This window comes from Plutella xylostella, chromosome 17, assembly GCF_932276165.1.
Source record: "Plutella xylostella chromosome 17, ilPluXylo3.1, whole genome shotgun sequence".
In the NCBI taxonomy this organism is placed as follows: Eukaryota; Metazoa; Arthropoda; class Insecta; order Lepidoptera; family Plutellidae; genus Plutella; species Plutella xylostella.
Window position 1 is genome coordinate 6776813 of NC_063997.1, and position 17067 is coordinate 6793879.

At 38.1% G+C, this 17067-nt stretch overlaps 1 protein-coding gene across 1 annotated transcript; it reads right to left on the reverse strand.

Annotated features, from left to right (window-relative positions):
• Positions 1 to 1929: 1929 nt before the first annotated feature.
• Positions 1930 to 16370, reverse strand: LOC105389260 (protein I'm not dead yet). Its single transcript, XM_038108893.2, has 16 exons — positions 16235 to 16370; positions 15854 to 15859; positions 15406 to 15574; positions 11533 to 11685; positions 11302 to 11417; positions 11077 to 11176; positions 10644 to 10725; positions 9287 to 9347; positions 8818 to 8931; positions 8310 to 8394; positions 5672 to 5757; positions 5376 to 5467; positions 5148 to 5243; positions 4276 to 4469; positions 3063 to 3206; positions 1930 to 2282 (listed from the first exon to the last, which is right to left on the reverse strand). Exons 1-16 carry the CDS (start codon positions 16240 to 16242, stop codon positions 2127 to 2129), a joined length of 1662 nt encoding a protein of 553 aa, XP_037964821.2. The 5' UTR covers positions 16243 to 16370; the 3' UTR covers positions 1930 to 2126.
• Positions 16371 to 17067: the final 697 nt, after the last annotated feature.

Sequence of the window (17067 nt, forward strand, 5' to 3'; positions counted from 1 at the left end):
GTTATATATTTATACTAGCTGTTCCCGCGCGCTTCGCTTCGCCTTAAAAAGTTTTCCCGTGGCAATTCCGGGATAAAAAGTAGCCTATGTTCTTTCCCAGGGTCTAGACCGTATGTATACCAAATTTCATTCAAATCCGTTCAGTTGTTTTGGCGTGAAAGAGTAACAGACAGACAGACAGACAGACACGGTTACTTTCGCATTTATAATATTAGTTAGGATTAGTTAGGATTGTGTGATATCTCCAACGCGCCTGCCAAGCGTGGAGATTGTGATACAAGCACACTAAACTCGTGTGGCACGGCTCTTATAGATCTCCATAATAAACCTTCAGGACAAGTATTTTTTTAACCGGGTTTTACTTTATTTACAGTACCTACGTATACTGATGCTCCAGAATTATCATCTTTCTCACATTTTTCCTGTACATGATACTGATGGAAAATATAATAATAATTATGTTTGATATTATTTCTTTTCCTGTGATTTCTAAGGTTTGTGTTTATGTCTATCTGAGCTGTCATTATTACGTCCACTTGTATTTTTACCTCCATATTACTTCCATTCCGCAAGATTAAACATGCATTGGAATCACATGAAACGACGCTGAAGAAAACGACGCAGTCTTATCAGATACGGTAGTACGGGTTTTACAATTTACGAAAACGAAAAAAGTGCACATTATCTATCAAAGGATTCATGATAGTTTCCGCTAGCGGCGCCACTTTGTATGCGAGAAAACGTAAACTTTTATAGTCTTCGACAAACTGCTAAGCCCGTACTAGACGTACAGAGTCGTGTAAACTAGTGTACCTGTGTATGGGGTACTTCCAGTACCAGTAGACAAGTATTTGCTGCCTACTTAGCAAAGTAGTATGATCACTATGATCACTACACTACTCTAAGGCCGTGGCCACAGCTTTCAGCGGTGCGGGATGAGGTGCGGCGTGAGGGGCGGCGGGCGGTGCGGATTGCGGTGGTATGCCACAGCTCGACCAGTTGCAATTATTTGTTTTGGTCGCGCGTTGGCTTGTCCGTCCACCATGCCGCCGCGCGCGCCGCTTTGAGCTGTGGCCGCCTCGATACTCTCTAGTACATTTGTTTCGCTCGCACACCGCGCCGCCCGCCGCCGCCGCGCACCGCGCCAGTCAACCCGCGCCGCTAGCCAACGCGCCTCATCCCGCACCGCTGAAAGCTGTGGCCACGGCCTCAGCGGTGCGGGATGAGGAGCGGCGTGTGGGGCGGCGGGCGGTGCGGATTGCGGTGGTATGCCACAGCTCGACCAGTTGCGACCGCGGCGGCGCTGGCTAGTCCGTCCACTTGATGCCGCCGCGCGCGCCGCTTAGAGCTGTGGCCGCCTCGATACTCTCTAGTACATTTGTTTCGCTCGCACACCGCGCCGCCCGCGCCTTCGCTTTGTCGCACTCGACAGTCTCTCAGTTATCACAAAAGTTTATTTTGCACTAGTTACTATGAACTCTGTACAATACAAGGTAGCGATGCTAGACAGGGAGCTAAAACAAGCGCGTTTTATAGTCAGCAAACCAGGCATTCCACTCAGCAGCTGGAATGTCGATGGCGTTTTGTTACTTGAATCGCATAATACATTACTTTGTAACTTATATTTTTTTAAGATAAAAATGACTATTGGAATTGGATCAACTATAACGAGTGGGCTACCATTTACTTTTGAATCCATAAAGCATGAACCGAAATAAAATATGTACCCAGATGGGCGTCTTAGAAATCTAATACCTAGACCTAGATCAGATAATAGAAGTAACCATGAAAATAACAGGATAGTGTTAGCGATTCTAGAAGTAGAGACCACTCTTCTGAAGACACCTTCCGTCTTATTTTATAGCCTGAGATTGTACAGCGAAAATTTAATAAAAAAATCATAAATAGCATCTAAAAACAACTTTTATTTTTTGAACATTACATTCGTAAGTTTACAAAGAAAAACTACAACTTCCACTTAAATAATTCATTAACCATAATATAGCAGCAAGAAAACATATTCACAAATGAATAAAACTAAATTGTATTCTTATGAAATTAAGTAAGTAAGTGCCTACATAGTAATCAACAAATCTTTTTATTTGAATACTAATTTTTAATATAATCTATCTGGCTGGAGCTGGAGGTGGCGGAATTTGTGTGATATTGACTGCGGGTCCGTAAAACGGAGCTTCGCTGGGCCACACCACGGGCGCGTAGAAACACAGAGCTATCCACAGAACTATTATTGATATCACCACTGACCCAATGGCGAGGCGCCTCTGTCGACAAATAGTTTAAGTTTAATCCTTGTTTTTCTTTAACTGGTTAGCTTACACATAAATCCGCTTCAGACTGTCTATTTATGATTTCACACAAGTACCTTTAGTGCCAATTTCTCCATTGTCGATTATCTAACCGACAGGGATTGATTTATAATTAAACGTCATCCCATATAAAATTCATGACAGATGTGTCAAAAGTTAACCACTACTCCCTGGTTATGCTCTAACCGAGAATGGAGAAATTGGCACTTAGGTTATTAATTCAGAAACTCTCATACTAGCCCCCTTATTCATAAAAAAGTTACTGAACGGATTAACTATTGAACTGTTTTGTCACTCTCTGTTAAAGAACAAATTGTTCTCTGTCAGAGAGGGACAGAACAGTTCAATAGTTAATCCGTTCAGTAACTTTTTTATGAATAAGGGGGTATATGTATAATCGTTTGCAATAGAAGTTTTATTTTATAGTCTATGGCTTATATATTTAATCGAATTAGAACACTATGACATCACTATGGGCATAAACAATACGCTGTCAATGTCAGCCCGCCATATTTGTTTACATGATTGTTGGATTCTATTGCAAACGATTATACATATATACTATTATTATACCCAGCATCCTATCTCTTTCTTTCATAGCTTTATCCTTACCCTGCAACCTATACATATACTTCAAAATAATACTGATTAATAGATATATGTACCTAGTGTATCATTTGTTGGTCTTCTAATAAATAAATAAAAATAAAATAAAATAAAATTAAATGTAGGTACCATTTCCCTAATCGGCGTTTTCCCATTATTGTGGCAGTAGAAAGCTGGTGTGTGCCTGAAGGGGTGCATAAATCCAAAAGACGACGCTATGCCGACTCCGAGAGCACCTAAATGTATTTTATTCGACCATGTCGATGTGGTTCCCTGAAAAACAATCGCAAGACGTTACTAAGATACTCATTATTAGAGCATTTTTTAGTTTAGTATGTTGTATGTTCAGTATACAATACACAGTAGGGTTGGTCACTTTAGTGAAAGGATTAGCCAGTCAGTCGCCGTCGCCGCCGCCGCTGCCCACGGTGTATTTATAAAAAACAGGTTCTAATTCTAGTAAAGGTCTTCGCACATTATAACAACTCCACGCCAGCGCGGCAGCAACTCTACTCACACTCCTTTAATTTTTCTAGACCTTTAGTGTACGATGCGTAGGCCACTCGTTGTACACTACTTTATAATCATTTTTTGAAATTAAACCTTGAACATAAAATATGACACAGGGCTTAAATATCAATGTCTAGCATAGAGTCGAGTCGCCGGTGAGTTGTTATAATGTGCGAAGACCTTAATTCTACGTCACCCGTAGGCATTATAGTCACGAGATAATACCATTATTTCATACTTTTTAAAAATTGGCCTAAGCACGGGTCAGGTGTTACAATGTGTTTTTACAACTGTTATCCCCGAAGGGGTAGTCAGAGGTGACTTGCACGCGAGTCACTCGTTTTTCGCTGTACATCTGCACTCACGTGATAGGTCACCTGCCGTATCGCCGTTTTTAATGAGTAAAATGTACCTAGGGCGTACATCTAGAATCTAGAGCGGTGGTAGCTCAGTCGGGTAAGTGCCCGCTTCTCACGCCAGAGATGCGGGTTCGAATCCCGGCGCTGACATGTACCAATGAGTTTTTTTTAACTTAAGTACAATGTATACCTATCTACCATCGCTCTTACGGTGAATGAAAACATCGTGAGGAAACCTGCATATATAGATCTAGCACATCTAGATATGACATGTGAAACCACCAACCCGCAGTGGACCAGCGTGGTGGGAAATGGTCAAAGCTTAGGAAGGCAGTTTAGACCTTGGGGAAATGCACAAAGGTTCCACTCGAGAGATCCAGGTGCAGGTACTTACACCCCCACAGAGAATAGAATAGAATAGAATAACTTATGTATGCAATAAGCAATTTAATTTCATGATAAACAGTACTTACAAAACTCAGTATCATTGGCAGGAACAGAATGCAGGCTCCAATGCTAGATATCATATTCGGTAGCAAACCCGCCAGCAGGACAACTTGCAGCGACGCCACGTACCAGTCCGTGTCGAAAAGAGGCTCTATATTTTGCTGTATGCGTGTATTCAGTGCCCTTTTACTAATTGCACGATAAAGCACTACTCCGGAACCTGAAATTGATAGTTTGTTGTGTGGCGATTAGATTTTAGTCCGATCACCTCATGCACTTGGAAAGTTCACCTTTCTGCGGAGATAATCTTAAGTAAGTATTATAATATATTCCTTTAAAGGTTCACTTAAAACTTCTAGTTTAAGCTCAATATCAAAGAGAATTATTTGTTTCGAAATCGGCAGAAAATAATCTTTGTGAATCTACTCAAATAAACTATTATCTTGTAGATATTTTGGCACTGATATAAGTCTCCGTATCTACAGAACAGAGCTTTTGGAGCGTATTTATGTAGGGAACAAATTTATGCTGTAACTATGATACTTAAACTCTGTTAATTATTATAAAAACAAACAGTTCTGTAAAAAATGTAAGTACCTACTTGTTAACTATATATGTATAGCATCAGTAAACAAAAAAATCATTGTTAAGTCTATTCAATGTACACTTGTCCAAAATTAATAATGCACATGCAGATCTTCACACCCGAATCATTAAATCGTTAGAGCCTTAAAAAACACTTCCATTTTGCACCTTGTTCGAAAGAAATAGGAGTCAATATCATGTGTCACATAATCGAAAACAACCGATCTGTCAAAGATTTCTATGCGCATTATCAATTTTGGAGCACTGTACTTAAAATGTTAAGAAATAGAAGAGGTTCCCTGATTTATCTTACCTATTAAAAACATGTATCCGTAATTGGTGTTCTGATCAACAAACTTCCAAAATAGCAAGGATGATGTTGGCCTTCTGGGAGGTAGATCAGATTTGTCTGAAATCAATTCTTCATTATGTAGGTATATTCAGAAAACGTGTATAAATATGTTTTAAAATAGTAAAATACTTATTGAATAACCTAACCACTTGATAATCACTAACCAAAAGAAAGTAAAGCCAAACGAACCTTTCGCGGTTACATATTTGAAGAAAAACAACTCTTTTGGAAGCATGCTAAGAATGAAGACAAAAATAGCCGCTATTGTGACATCGTTTACTCTGAAAGAAAAATAAACAACAACAATACGCTTAGAAATAAAAACATATCCAAGACAATATCCTATCGCCAGTTTATAAAATATGATTTGGCATAAACTGGTAATAGGACCCATTCCACGCATATAAAATGAAATAACAATTCATTAATTGAATATGTAGTTGAGCTTACTTAAAAATGCATATTAAAACACAACTGTGACGTACCCTGATGGTGTGTACAAATATCCAAGCCATTCAGAATAAAGAAGGAAAAACAACAGGATTGCTGCGAATGTGAAGATACCGGAGCACTGCAACGAAACGAATTGAGAACAAAAATATAGGTATATTTAAGTATTTTGTAAGACCTGCCGATACTAAACACATTAATTGCAGTATACAAGTATGCAATGTGTTATAAATTATAATCAACTAGCTGTTCCCGCCAGCTTTGCTTCGCCTGAAAAAGTTTTCCCGTGAGAAAAGTTATCCGTTTTGACGACAAGGAAGAAGTAACAAACGTACAAACACACACATATTATACTCACAAACTTTCGAATTTATAATATTAAAATAATATCAATATTTGGATGATATACATATTATTACAATAATTTATAAAGAGGGTCATACTTAATAATACCAACTATTATGTGAGAATATGGTTGACTCAAAGTTGTTGACGCTCCTAAGATATAGTATGGGAAACTGTAAGGGAGGTTCTCACTCAACAGTAATAAAAAAGATACGGTATGCACTACAAATGAAACAGTTTGATCCTAAAGCTGACTTTACCAGAGATATGCGACGAAGGCATAAATTATCCAGTATTTTGAGTTTATTCGTTAAAAAATCACAAATCTTTCATCTTTATAATATTGTAAAGTGTAGCTGCAGAGATACCATCGTTCATATTTATGATAATAATATAAATATAGTAATATAATAATAGGCGACCGAAGGCGAATAGGCGATCGCTTGGGTGAACGGGGTACCTGGATGTGGGAAGACAACCTGGGTGGTAAATAACTTCGATGTGAGCAAAGACACCATTATCACCACGACAACTGAGGCGGCCGTCGATATACGAAACAGGCTAGCGCATAGGATCGGGGACATGGTTAGAACTAGGGTACGTACGATGGCATCAGTCCTAGTAAACGGCTTTAGAGAACATGTCGGATGCCAACGCCTGATAATTGACGAGGCCCTGATGAACCATTTCGGGGCAATCGTAATTGCCGCCCGCCTGTCCCGTGCCAGTGATATTGCTCTAATCGGAGACATCAACCAGCTACCGTACATAGACAGAGAGAACCTATTCGAACTAAGGTACAGTCGCCCAACACTGGTAGCAAACATCACCCAGGAGCTGTTGTGCTCATACAGAAACCCCATGGATGTTGCATACGCCCTAAGAGAAGTATACTCAGGCATATACGCAGCCACAACGCGTATCCAATCCCTGCAGCTGAAAAGGTTTACAGACGCAGCAATTCCAAAATCCCAAACCAACACTCTATTCCTGACGCATACACAGGAAGAAAAAGAGACCCTGACCAGCCAAGGGTTTGGAGAAGGAACGGGATCACGCGTCTTAACCATACACGAAGCACAGGGATTGACGTACGAATCCGTCATTATCATAAAAACAAAAGATAAAATAAAGTTGCACGATAGCATACCTCACGCAGTAGTGGCGCTGTCGAGGCACACCTCCGCCTGCACCTACTATGCGGATGACACCGAGGACGCTATCGGCAACCTCGCTAAAACGGCAATAACAGCACCGAAGAAACGGATCCTCGAGTACAACCTAAAGATGGCAATAAAAAATCGGGACAAAGAGGTCGTTGCCCAGCAATCAAGGCTTTTGGCAACGCAAAATGGAGCGGAATAGGAGAATTTTGATTTTAATTTTATATTGACGGCCAAACCGTATTGCATGTATTTTATAGTTTTGTTATGTATAGTATATAGCATGTATTGTATAGTTTTGATATGTAGGTATTGTATAGTATATCATGAATTAATATTATCTGTATAAGAACTAACCAATAAAATTAAGATAGTTTTAAGAACACTGTCACACATTAACACCAGGCAAAACAACAGCGATGACAAAAGGAGTGTGTGGCCACTGACAGGCGTCTGTTAAGTTCTCTGAAGACAGCTGACACTGGCCCTACCCTCCAAATGTTTGTTGCCATTATAATTGTAAGTGTGACTGTGTGAAACAAAGAAAAAAAAAAAAAAAAAAAAAAAAAAACAAGAAATGCACAACTGGGGGTTTTTAGTCGGTTAAAGGCCGACACTACCTGGGTCCCCTTCCCAGGTGTCTGTGTAGATTTTCCTCCAGGAGTGCAAAAAAAAAAAAAAAAAATTATTAATAATATATAGGTATATATATATAAAAGATAAAATATATATATTATAAGCTTCCACATTGAGTAGTGAGTAGTTAAAAGATGAAGACAAAAAACAACCAAACTCTCACAATATATTGATCTCTCAAAAAGGCACGGACATAAAGTCTGTGGAGTTATAATAAAATCTTTAAAAAAAAAAAAAAAAAAAAAAAAAAATAGGCGACCGAATGGCGTAGTGGCTAGTGACCCTGACTACTGAGCTTAAGGTCCCGGGTTGGATTTCCGGCTGGGGCAGATATTTGTTTAAACACAGATATTTATTCTCTTGGATGTGCCCGTGAAATGGCAATAGGCCCGCCTCCTTTTACATTGGGACTAACATAAACACTGGCAAAAAGTGGGTGCAGTAATGCACCTCTGCCTATTCCGCAAGGGAGTACATTAGTACAAGGTGAGTGTTTATATTTATTATTTTAATATAATTAAGTACTAACTTTTTCATGTCCCGACATTGCCGGAAGATCGCGTCTTTGATAGTCTATACCCTCTTGCATGGCGTTCATTCCGGGCTCGGAGTTTCTAGAACAAAATATCAACCAACTCTATTTCAAATAATGTAATTTTCGGTTTTTTATTCTATTCTCTGTGGGGGTGTAAGTACCTGCACCTGGCTCTCTCGAGTGGAACCTTTGTGCATATCCCCAAGGTCTAAATTGCCTTCCTAAGCTTGGACCATTTTCCACCACGCTGGTCCACTGCGGGTTGGTGGGTTCACATATCTAGATGTGCTAAATCTGGATATGCAGGTTTCTTCACGATATTTTCCTTCACCGTAAAAGCGATGGTATACATTGTACTTAAGTTAAAATAACTCATTGGTACATATCAGCGCCGGGATTCGAACCCGCATCTCTTGCGTGAGCTACCACCGCTCTATTTCAAATAACGTAATTTTCGGTAAGACACAGTGTCTGATTTAATATGGTTATTAGTAGTTATTACCTGTTTAAAAGTAGACTGTAGTAAATAGTATTCAACACAAGTAGAACAATAGCTACTGGCAGCGTAAATGCTACGAGTTGTAAATAGTTGAATATATCATCACGAGGACCCAGTCTGAAACGAATAATATCTTATTAATTAGCCTATTACAAATTACTTTTGTTATATCTGTCTAGTGTCTACCAAAGTCCACGAAACAGGCTCAGCCTTTTCATGTGAAATGTCACCCTTTAGTATAAACGACTTGTAACATCTTATATTTCCCACTGTCTATAAGGCAATAAATGTATTAGACAGTGTCTAATAAACCGTTTTAGATTTTCAAATAATTTCTGATATTTTTATCAAAACAAACACTCCACTGCCGCTGAATTCCTGTGCTTTCTCGACTAAAGTTCTAAACTTGTCGTACAATGTACCTACTATAATAATTATGGTTCAATAGATGGGTACATTTATTTTAACTTACTCTGAATACATAGCTTTGAATGCCATAGTTGTAAACGATGTATGGACCATCACAATGCTACCTGATAGCAATAAAATATATTAGGCACTTATAACGACGAAAGCATGGAAGTAGAAAAAAATACGGAAGGAATGTCGCAAACTAATAAATGAAACACAGCAATGGCGGCGACATGAGAGTGTGTGGGTGCGTAGGTGCGACGTGATTGGCGCGCAGCGGCGCTCTGACTTACTTTGAGTGTGAATGTGTGTGTTGGGCTCGTCGCAACAATGAAATCGACTTACTTTGGGTGCCTCACTTTTTAGTTAGCGAGATTTTTGTCCGTCTTTTTTTCTACTTTCATGGACGGAAGATAATATAGGAAGTTCAAATTCAGTATTTTAACGCGTCTAATTCCGAGCAGTTTTATATTTTTGTAGTAGGTACAACCTTTTTTATAAGTCTGTACAGTTCCCCAAAATTGATAATGCACATAGAAATCTTCGTCATTGATCGGCAACGGTCGTATTCCCGAGCGTTAGAAAACTATTATGTATTTAAAGTGGTTAAATGCATTTTCTTCATGAAATTTTAGTAGAATTATGCAATTGGTGCTAAAAGAGATAATTGATTTATCAGTAACGAAATTTGATTCGATAATTCATAATATTCCATAATATTAAAATTTACTTCGAAAATGTTACAGTAGGTACTTTTCAAGTGTCCTACTGAAGCTGATGTAAAGATGGAGGAAAGAAGGTTTGAATAACACAAGGTTTATATTATAAGGAGAAATGGATTTCAAACACAGGTTTATATTAAAAAATTTAAATCTCAGTTCAAAAGTATTTACAGCATTGATTATTTCACATTAATAAAAATGTTTGCATTAACATCTTAGTTCAAAAGTATTTACAGCGCTGATCATTCACAATAATATTACAATTACAAACTTGGTCTTTTGGGTGTGGCTTTATTGGCAAAGTGAAGTCTATCAATGTGACGTATATTTTATTCTTAAATGTGCCTCATAATATGGCATCTTTAAAAATAATTAAAGTTGAAATTAAATTCACATTTGAAAAAAATAACAAGAACGATGTGTAATTGCAGCTCTTTATAATTCCACAAAAGTAATATTGATCTTGACCTTGAGACCCTTGACTGATCGGTGACAGCCACTGACCGCCCAAATTGTTTTCGATTATGTGTCACATGATATTGACTACTATTTCTTTCGAACAAGGATCACAATGCAAGTGCTCTTACGATTCAATGATTCGGGTGTTTCGGGGAATACGACAGTTTGCGAAGATTTGCATGCGCATTATTAATATGGGAGAACTGTACATAATGTCATAAAGTAAATAATACTTACCAAATATTGAACTAGTTTGTATTGCGTTGTTAATGACATTGCGCGTTTTCAAATAATCTGAATCTGTACCTGTTATGGGAACCTGAAAAAATGTGTCAATCCATTTTCCATCAATAATATAATAAGTCAGTAGGAGCATATTAGCCAGCTACTCAAAAGTTCTATCTACCCAAAACAGGCACGAGGCTGCGATCCCAGTAGGCAAACTGGTCAACCGTTATTAGGTGTGCGTGCGTGATACGAATTGCGTAGAGCGAGCGCTACTGTGATCACTTATCATACTAAACCGATACGAATGTTAGAGCTCCCACAAAAACGTCATGAAAATGTCTCTTTCCAAGGTAGCAGGTGTTCAATGGGAGAGCGACATATCGTGTTTCTATGCGAGATAGTTTGGCTACTGAGATTGCAGCCACATTTTATTTCAGCTTACCGGAACATTTTCAAATAAAGAATAAATAGTAACACAAGCCAAAAGTCTGTGACAAACTATTGATAAAAGGAAAGCTGCCAAGCTAGTTTTGTAAAGCAACCTGAAATTAAAAATGTGCATTTTAGGTATCAATACTATTATACCTCATAGGATAGGAGGATAGATTTACAAAGAGACAAAGCTTATACTTATGAACAAACGGAAAATGCAAAAATTGTCACTTACATTTTGCCAGTCAGCTTCTTACGTGTTAAAATAAACAATGCTATACGTTTATCCAAGCCAGAATTGTTAATAAGCATACTTAACATTCCTCCTATGATCATAAGAGCAATGTTTTGCTGCAAAAAAATAGCTATTAGGTAGATATCATTTTCAATTATTAATTATAAACAAAGTTAAAGTCTTTTATCCCACAGGTATCCATTATCAAGATATTTTGAAACAGGCCCTTACATTAAAATAGCAGTTAGTGACGTCATCAGTGGTGAGCACGCCCGTCAGAGGGAACATGAACACAGGCAGGAACCCGACTACGGGAACATGCACCGGATGCAGCAGCAGGAACCAGAACATCATGATCCATACCGCCTGCACGGTTGTATGGAACTGGAAAACAAATGTGTTTTAAAGGTGTCCCAAAGTTCAACGTCATACCTTGAAGGGCTTATATAGGCCAGGTGAGGAGTGACCAGAATATTGTAGTGACCTTCTGTTAGTTTTCGAGATATTGTCACTTTTATAAATTAGCTGAAAGTCTACATCTCGGATTAGCTTTTTTCCGTGCCAACGGGTGGTGCACTTTTGGGACAGCCTGTATGTTATAATGTAGCCTGTATTTTTACGTATTAGTCAATCAGTGTATCTAGCCGGTGATCAAGAATTGTGGAAGAAGCGTGGACACTGGACACTGAAGGTTGGACTGGTCCAGGGTCCACCGATATATTGACGAGAAACTTAAATGGCATGCACACATAGAAGCTCTTACAAACAGGGTCAGAAAACTGATAGCCATATTTAAAAATCTCCGTCGCTCAGCTGACTTCTCTACATTAAAAATGGTATATTTTGCCCTAGTATGCATGCATGGGGAGGAGCCGGAAAAACACTGTTACTGAAGCTTGAGCATGCTCAACGCGCGCTTCTAAAAGTGTTGATGTTTGCCTCGAATTCACTAGGGCACAAGTTCTGAGACTGTTACAGAACATCTACGGTGCGTGTTCTCAGAACATTTTGGTAACATGTCGTGATACATTTTACTTGTCCACACCAGCAGTCTCCGCCGACATGTCACCCGAGGTTGTTGTGGCAGTTAGTGCTGCGTGCTAGAAGTCGCGCACGCGTCCACACTCTGCAACAGCGGTCGCTAGACCTAGTAAAAACAAAAACTCTATGCGCTAGACTGATGTCGCAGGAAGTTCTGTCTCGCGAGCCAAAACACGGAACCTGTTCTGCGACACGTAGATGTCGCTGTATAGTCGCGTGCGACGTCGCAGAACAGAGCGCGACGTCGCGGCGACACGTAGACGACATGTGCCCAGACAGGTTCTGCGAGAATTTGTCGCCTAGTGAATACGAGGCTTTAAACCATTCCGATATCCAACTGCTGCACTGTACTCAGAATGTGGCGTGTTGTCAGTTAGGAAATTATATATTCAAAAAACAGTATTACGAAAACACAAATCAATTATAGCTGAACACAAAAGAGTAGAGATTAATGTTTTTGGAAATAAACAGATTTAAACCTGGCAATTAAAAAAAACTTGTGATTTGTGGTCTGTACTCTGTTTCTATGGTTTGAATGTCAAACTTGCCCTGTTCCTGTATAAACAAATCGAATTTTGCTTAATTTTGGAGTTTTGTGGATTGTTGAGTTTGTTCACGAGGTGAAAATGAATAAAACCATTCGCAGCGAAGCTAGACAGATGATTTACAGCGTTTACCTACGATGTTTGGCGGAGAATGAGACTGGAGAAGTATTAGTCAATATATACGATGTTTATGAAAGAGCAGCGTTTTATACTGGTGAGTAGGTTTTAGGTTTTTATACTTAATTTCTAACCATTAACATACATTGCTTATATTTCTTGTAAAAAAGTACTATTTTGATGTAATAGAATGCCTTTCAATGTGTATTTGTTATTCTTATAGAGGTTAGAAAATACTAGTGTCAAAACGTTACATGACATCAGGGTCTGGATGCTAATGTTGTTAAAACATCAGGTCTAGATACTTTTTTACTAACCCCCGACTCAAAAAGGGTATCGATAAGTTTTTCAGCTGTAGGTGTCTATGTGTGTCGGTCTCTCCGTGTTAGAGTACCTATTGTAAAAATATGTATGTGTAAGAATATGTAAGAGTCGGTATAAATTCCCCAGACATAATAATTTGCAAGTCACTGCTTTTCTGACCAATTAAATAATTTGTTGCAGGAAAATCGGTAAACACAGTTTTAGAAGAATTGCCGGGGCACATTTGAACTTTTTCCTGAGCAAGAAAAAACTGTAATAAAATATCGATGTGTGATACTATCACTTTTCTCCTATAGTAATTACATAATGGGATAACCAACACGCGTTTCAGTGCAAAAAACATTATGAAATACACAATGAAATAAAAGTTACAGTTGGTTTGATTTAATGAAATTCATTCAAGACTGCCCCCCTCTCCCCTACTAATTTCTTCTCTTAACATAAACCTCCCCAAAAAGTGTCATTTTATAATTAGTAAATATTTGAAACATTTCTCGTTTTGATTTTTTCTGCTAAAGTATCGTGATACTTTTGTCCGTTTTTTATACTATAATAGTGTGGCCACTTTCTTAGATTGCCACGCCCTCAATTATTCTCTACTCTTTTATGTTCAGCTATACAGCTGAACATCTCGCTGTCATAAGTAATTCGCGTATAGGCAAAAATGTTTTCCCGACTGTTAAGCACAGGTTAAAGTTTTCTAGTCAAAATTACGATATTCAAGGCTCTCGACTCTATAATAAGATAAATAAAATGATCAATATTTATCACACAAATAACTTAGTGTAAAAGAAAGGTCACAACACTTTTGCTAACCTTAAGCTATGAAGAGATTGAGGATTTGCTCAAAACTTTATTGTAAATATTGTTATAGTTTTAGATACGTAGTATTTTATATGTAAAATTTAGTTATAGCTTGGCTTATATAGTATCATTGTTTATTTATTTCAGTAACATAAGTAAACTTTAAATTATGTTTATCCTAAAAATTCAATCCAATTAATGTTCTACGTAAATTCATGTTTTTATTTTTTATTTATTGAATTATAGGTATGAATTAATACATAAAAAACAAGCTTAAAGATACTACAATAATCCTCGCAGGATTGTGCGCAGCACCTTCAATTAAGGATATTTAAGTAACCCCTAAGTTACAGGCTCTGCCTATTTTAGGGGTTACTACCCCATATATTTCTAGTGTAGATTCTCTGCCATTGTACCTATAAACCTACTGTTTGTACATTAATTGTAACTGTGTTCTTTTTGGCAAATAAACTTATTATTATATTATAATTATAAAGCAGGGGCATTGGAAGGAGCTATACTCGGAGTTTCTCTAGGACCATAAGAAAAATGAGGTTATTCGAGTAAGAGAATTACTGAAACATCTGCGGCAGTGGACTTATGCAGTGAGATTAATAATGAATGTCCTCCTAGCCGAATTTCGACCACGGCGGCCAATCTCAATTGAGATCAGCCATCTACGCAGGAGTATATTATAGTGCCAAGTGTGTGCGCAGTACACAGGAGCACTCTCTGTTCCATCACTCTCATAGCCCAATAAGACGGATTGACCGACACGACTGGAGAGAGCTAGTAGGCGCAGGACCGACTGCGTTACATGCCCATCCGACAGCATGGATCGTTTCACTGTTTCGGACATCAGGTGATCAGCCTTCTATGTCCTAACCAAACTTAGAACCACAATTTAGAAACACAAATTGATGGTCCCACCCGGGAATCGAACCCGGGACCTCTGGGTCATGAAGCGATGCTTCTACCACTAGACCACAGAGGCAGTCAGTGAGATTATTACCTATATGGTTCCTCTTCTGAAAACTACCATACAATCAGTGCACAGAAAATGTATGCAGATAACTACAAATATAGGCTATGTTAGGTATCTTCGTTTGAGTGCATTTTAATAACTAAAATATACTTACTGACTAGGCTAATCCTAGACTAGGCTGGAAAATGGTTTGCTTTCTTCGTAAAATACTATAAATAATTATCTATGAAGTTTTGTTCAGAATGGGCTATTGCAGCGAAGTATGGACCACATTAAATTTATACATACCTTATCTTTCTCACCCCAAAGCGCAAGACAAATGATAAGCGGAATTAAAATCCCAAATATGCCTCTAAAATGATATAGCAATATATTTTTGAGTCGTGGCCATGGTCCCTTGATAGGCTGCGGAGGAGGTTTCGATAGCTCTCTACTGAACAATGAAAATATTGATGACCTGAAAACAATGTTATGAAACTTCATATGCTAAGCCAATTTTATAAATGAAAATTTTAATATCTCTTCTCTTCTATCTAAAAGCTACTTACAAAATCTTTCTTTAACATAAACATCTACAAAACTTTAATTAAGTACCTACACAAAAGTACAGCTTTATAATACCAAGTGATTCACATAATAAGTAAGCTGTACGGTATGGATGTAAGCTCCTTCTCTTACATTTAAATATAGTATTAATACATACATCGCATTTGAAAATGCATCGTGAAGTACTTACAAGTAACTGAAAATAAAAAGAAAAGTGTTTTAAAACGATACTGATTTTGTATGGTTTTAATTGGTATAATATGAAACGATACGGCTACGACTATCTACCAGTTTCGGCACTGGGGTCACTTTAAGGACGAAAAACGAAGATTCTGAGAGCTACTGCGCTTACAATTTCTCTATCTCTCTCTCTATTAAACGCACCCTGAGTTTTCATGCAACATGCACATGAAAACACTCGTGTGTGCCTCTTTTTTAAGCTAAAGTTTTCTGATGCTGAACTGATGCATGCACCGTATGCATGGCCATCTTATTGAAAAATATTATAGTACCTATATATTATGTTCGAGGCGGCTATAAATAATGGAAGCCAGGCGCTTTGATTACTTACCCACCCATGATGATTTTGAACGCTTATTTTCAAAATAAACGATATTTTTTGTAAATCATTTCTTTGACAATATTACTTATCTTTTAGTGGCAGATAGGTATTCTGTGGAATCATTTTAAACAAATGACAGATATTATAAGAAATCATAATGTTAGTTCCTTAAAATAAGGTTTTCGAAAAGTCTAAACGTACAAGTAGTAGTTTTCTTACGCCGGCTCCATACGTTGGCCCCAACGCAGGTCCCAACGCTACTCGTCCAACGTATGGATCTAGAAAATGAGGCGTTTGTTAAAAAAAATAAAAAGTTCCTTTTTGGAGAAATAGATGGCGTTGTCTGGGGTTGTACCAACTTTCAAACCCTCAGAACACACTCAGATCACAATATGTTATTCTGTGAGGCTAACGAAATGTGAAAGTGACGTAGGTAGGTAGAATTGTAGTATTATTTTCTCTATGATGTCGATGTCACTGTTGCTTCAGCGTTCAGTGCGATTGTGCGTACAGCCGTTCTTTTCAAGTTTTCTCAGTTTCCTTGTGTTTCTCCTGTATTAATTGAGTTGTAGTTGAGCTATCTGCTCCTCCCTTGATACTGTAGAGTTAGTGCACTTGAGATAGTGACTCTTGTGAGATAGTGCATAGAGAAAAGAACACTACGTGACGGCGCGGGTAGAACTATTCACAGAATACTTAGCACTATCCCAAGCCACATGCAGTCTGAGCCTCGGAAGGATGGCTCGCGCTACCACCCGACATTTAATCACAACTAGTGAGTTCTTATTCTGAGTTTAGTACTCGAGCAAAGAGTACTAAACTCAGAATAAGAACTCACTAGT

Excerpts from the sequence above, each read along its gene's own strand:
- LOC105389260 (XM_038108893.2), bottom strand. Across the intron at positions 11,418-11,532 it reads TCACTAACTGCTATTTTAAT|CAAAACATTGCTCTTATGAT; the intron begins GTAAGGGCCTGT and ends ATTTTTTTGCAG. Across the intron at positions 3,207-4,275 it reads TGCCAATGATACTGAGTTTT|GGAACCACATCGACATGGTC; the intron begins GTAAGTACTGTT and ends ATTGTTTTTCAG.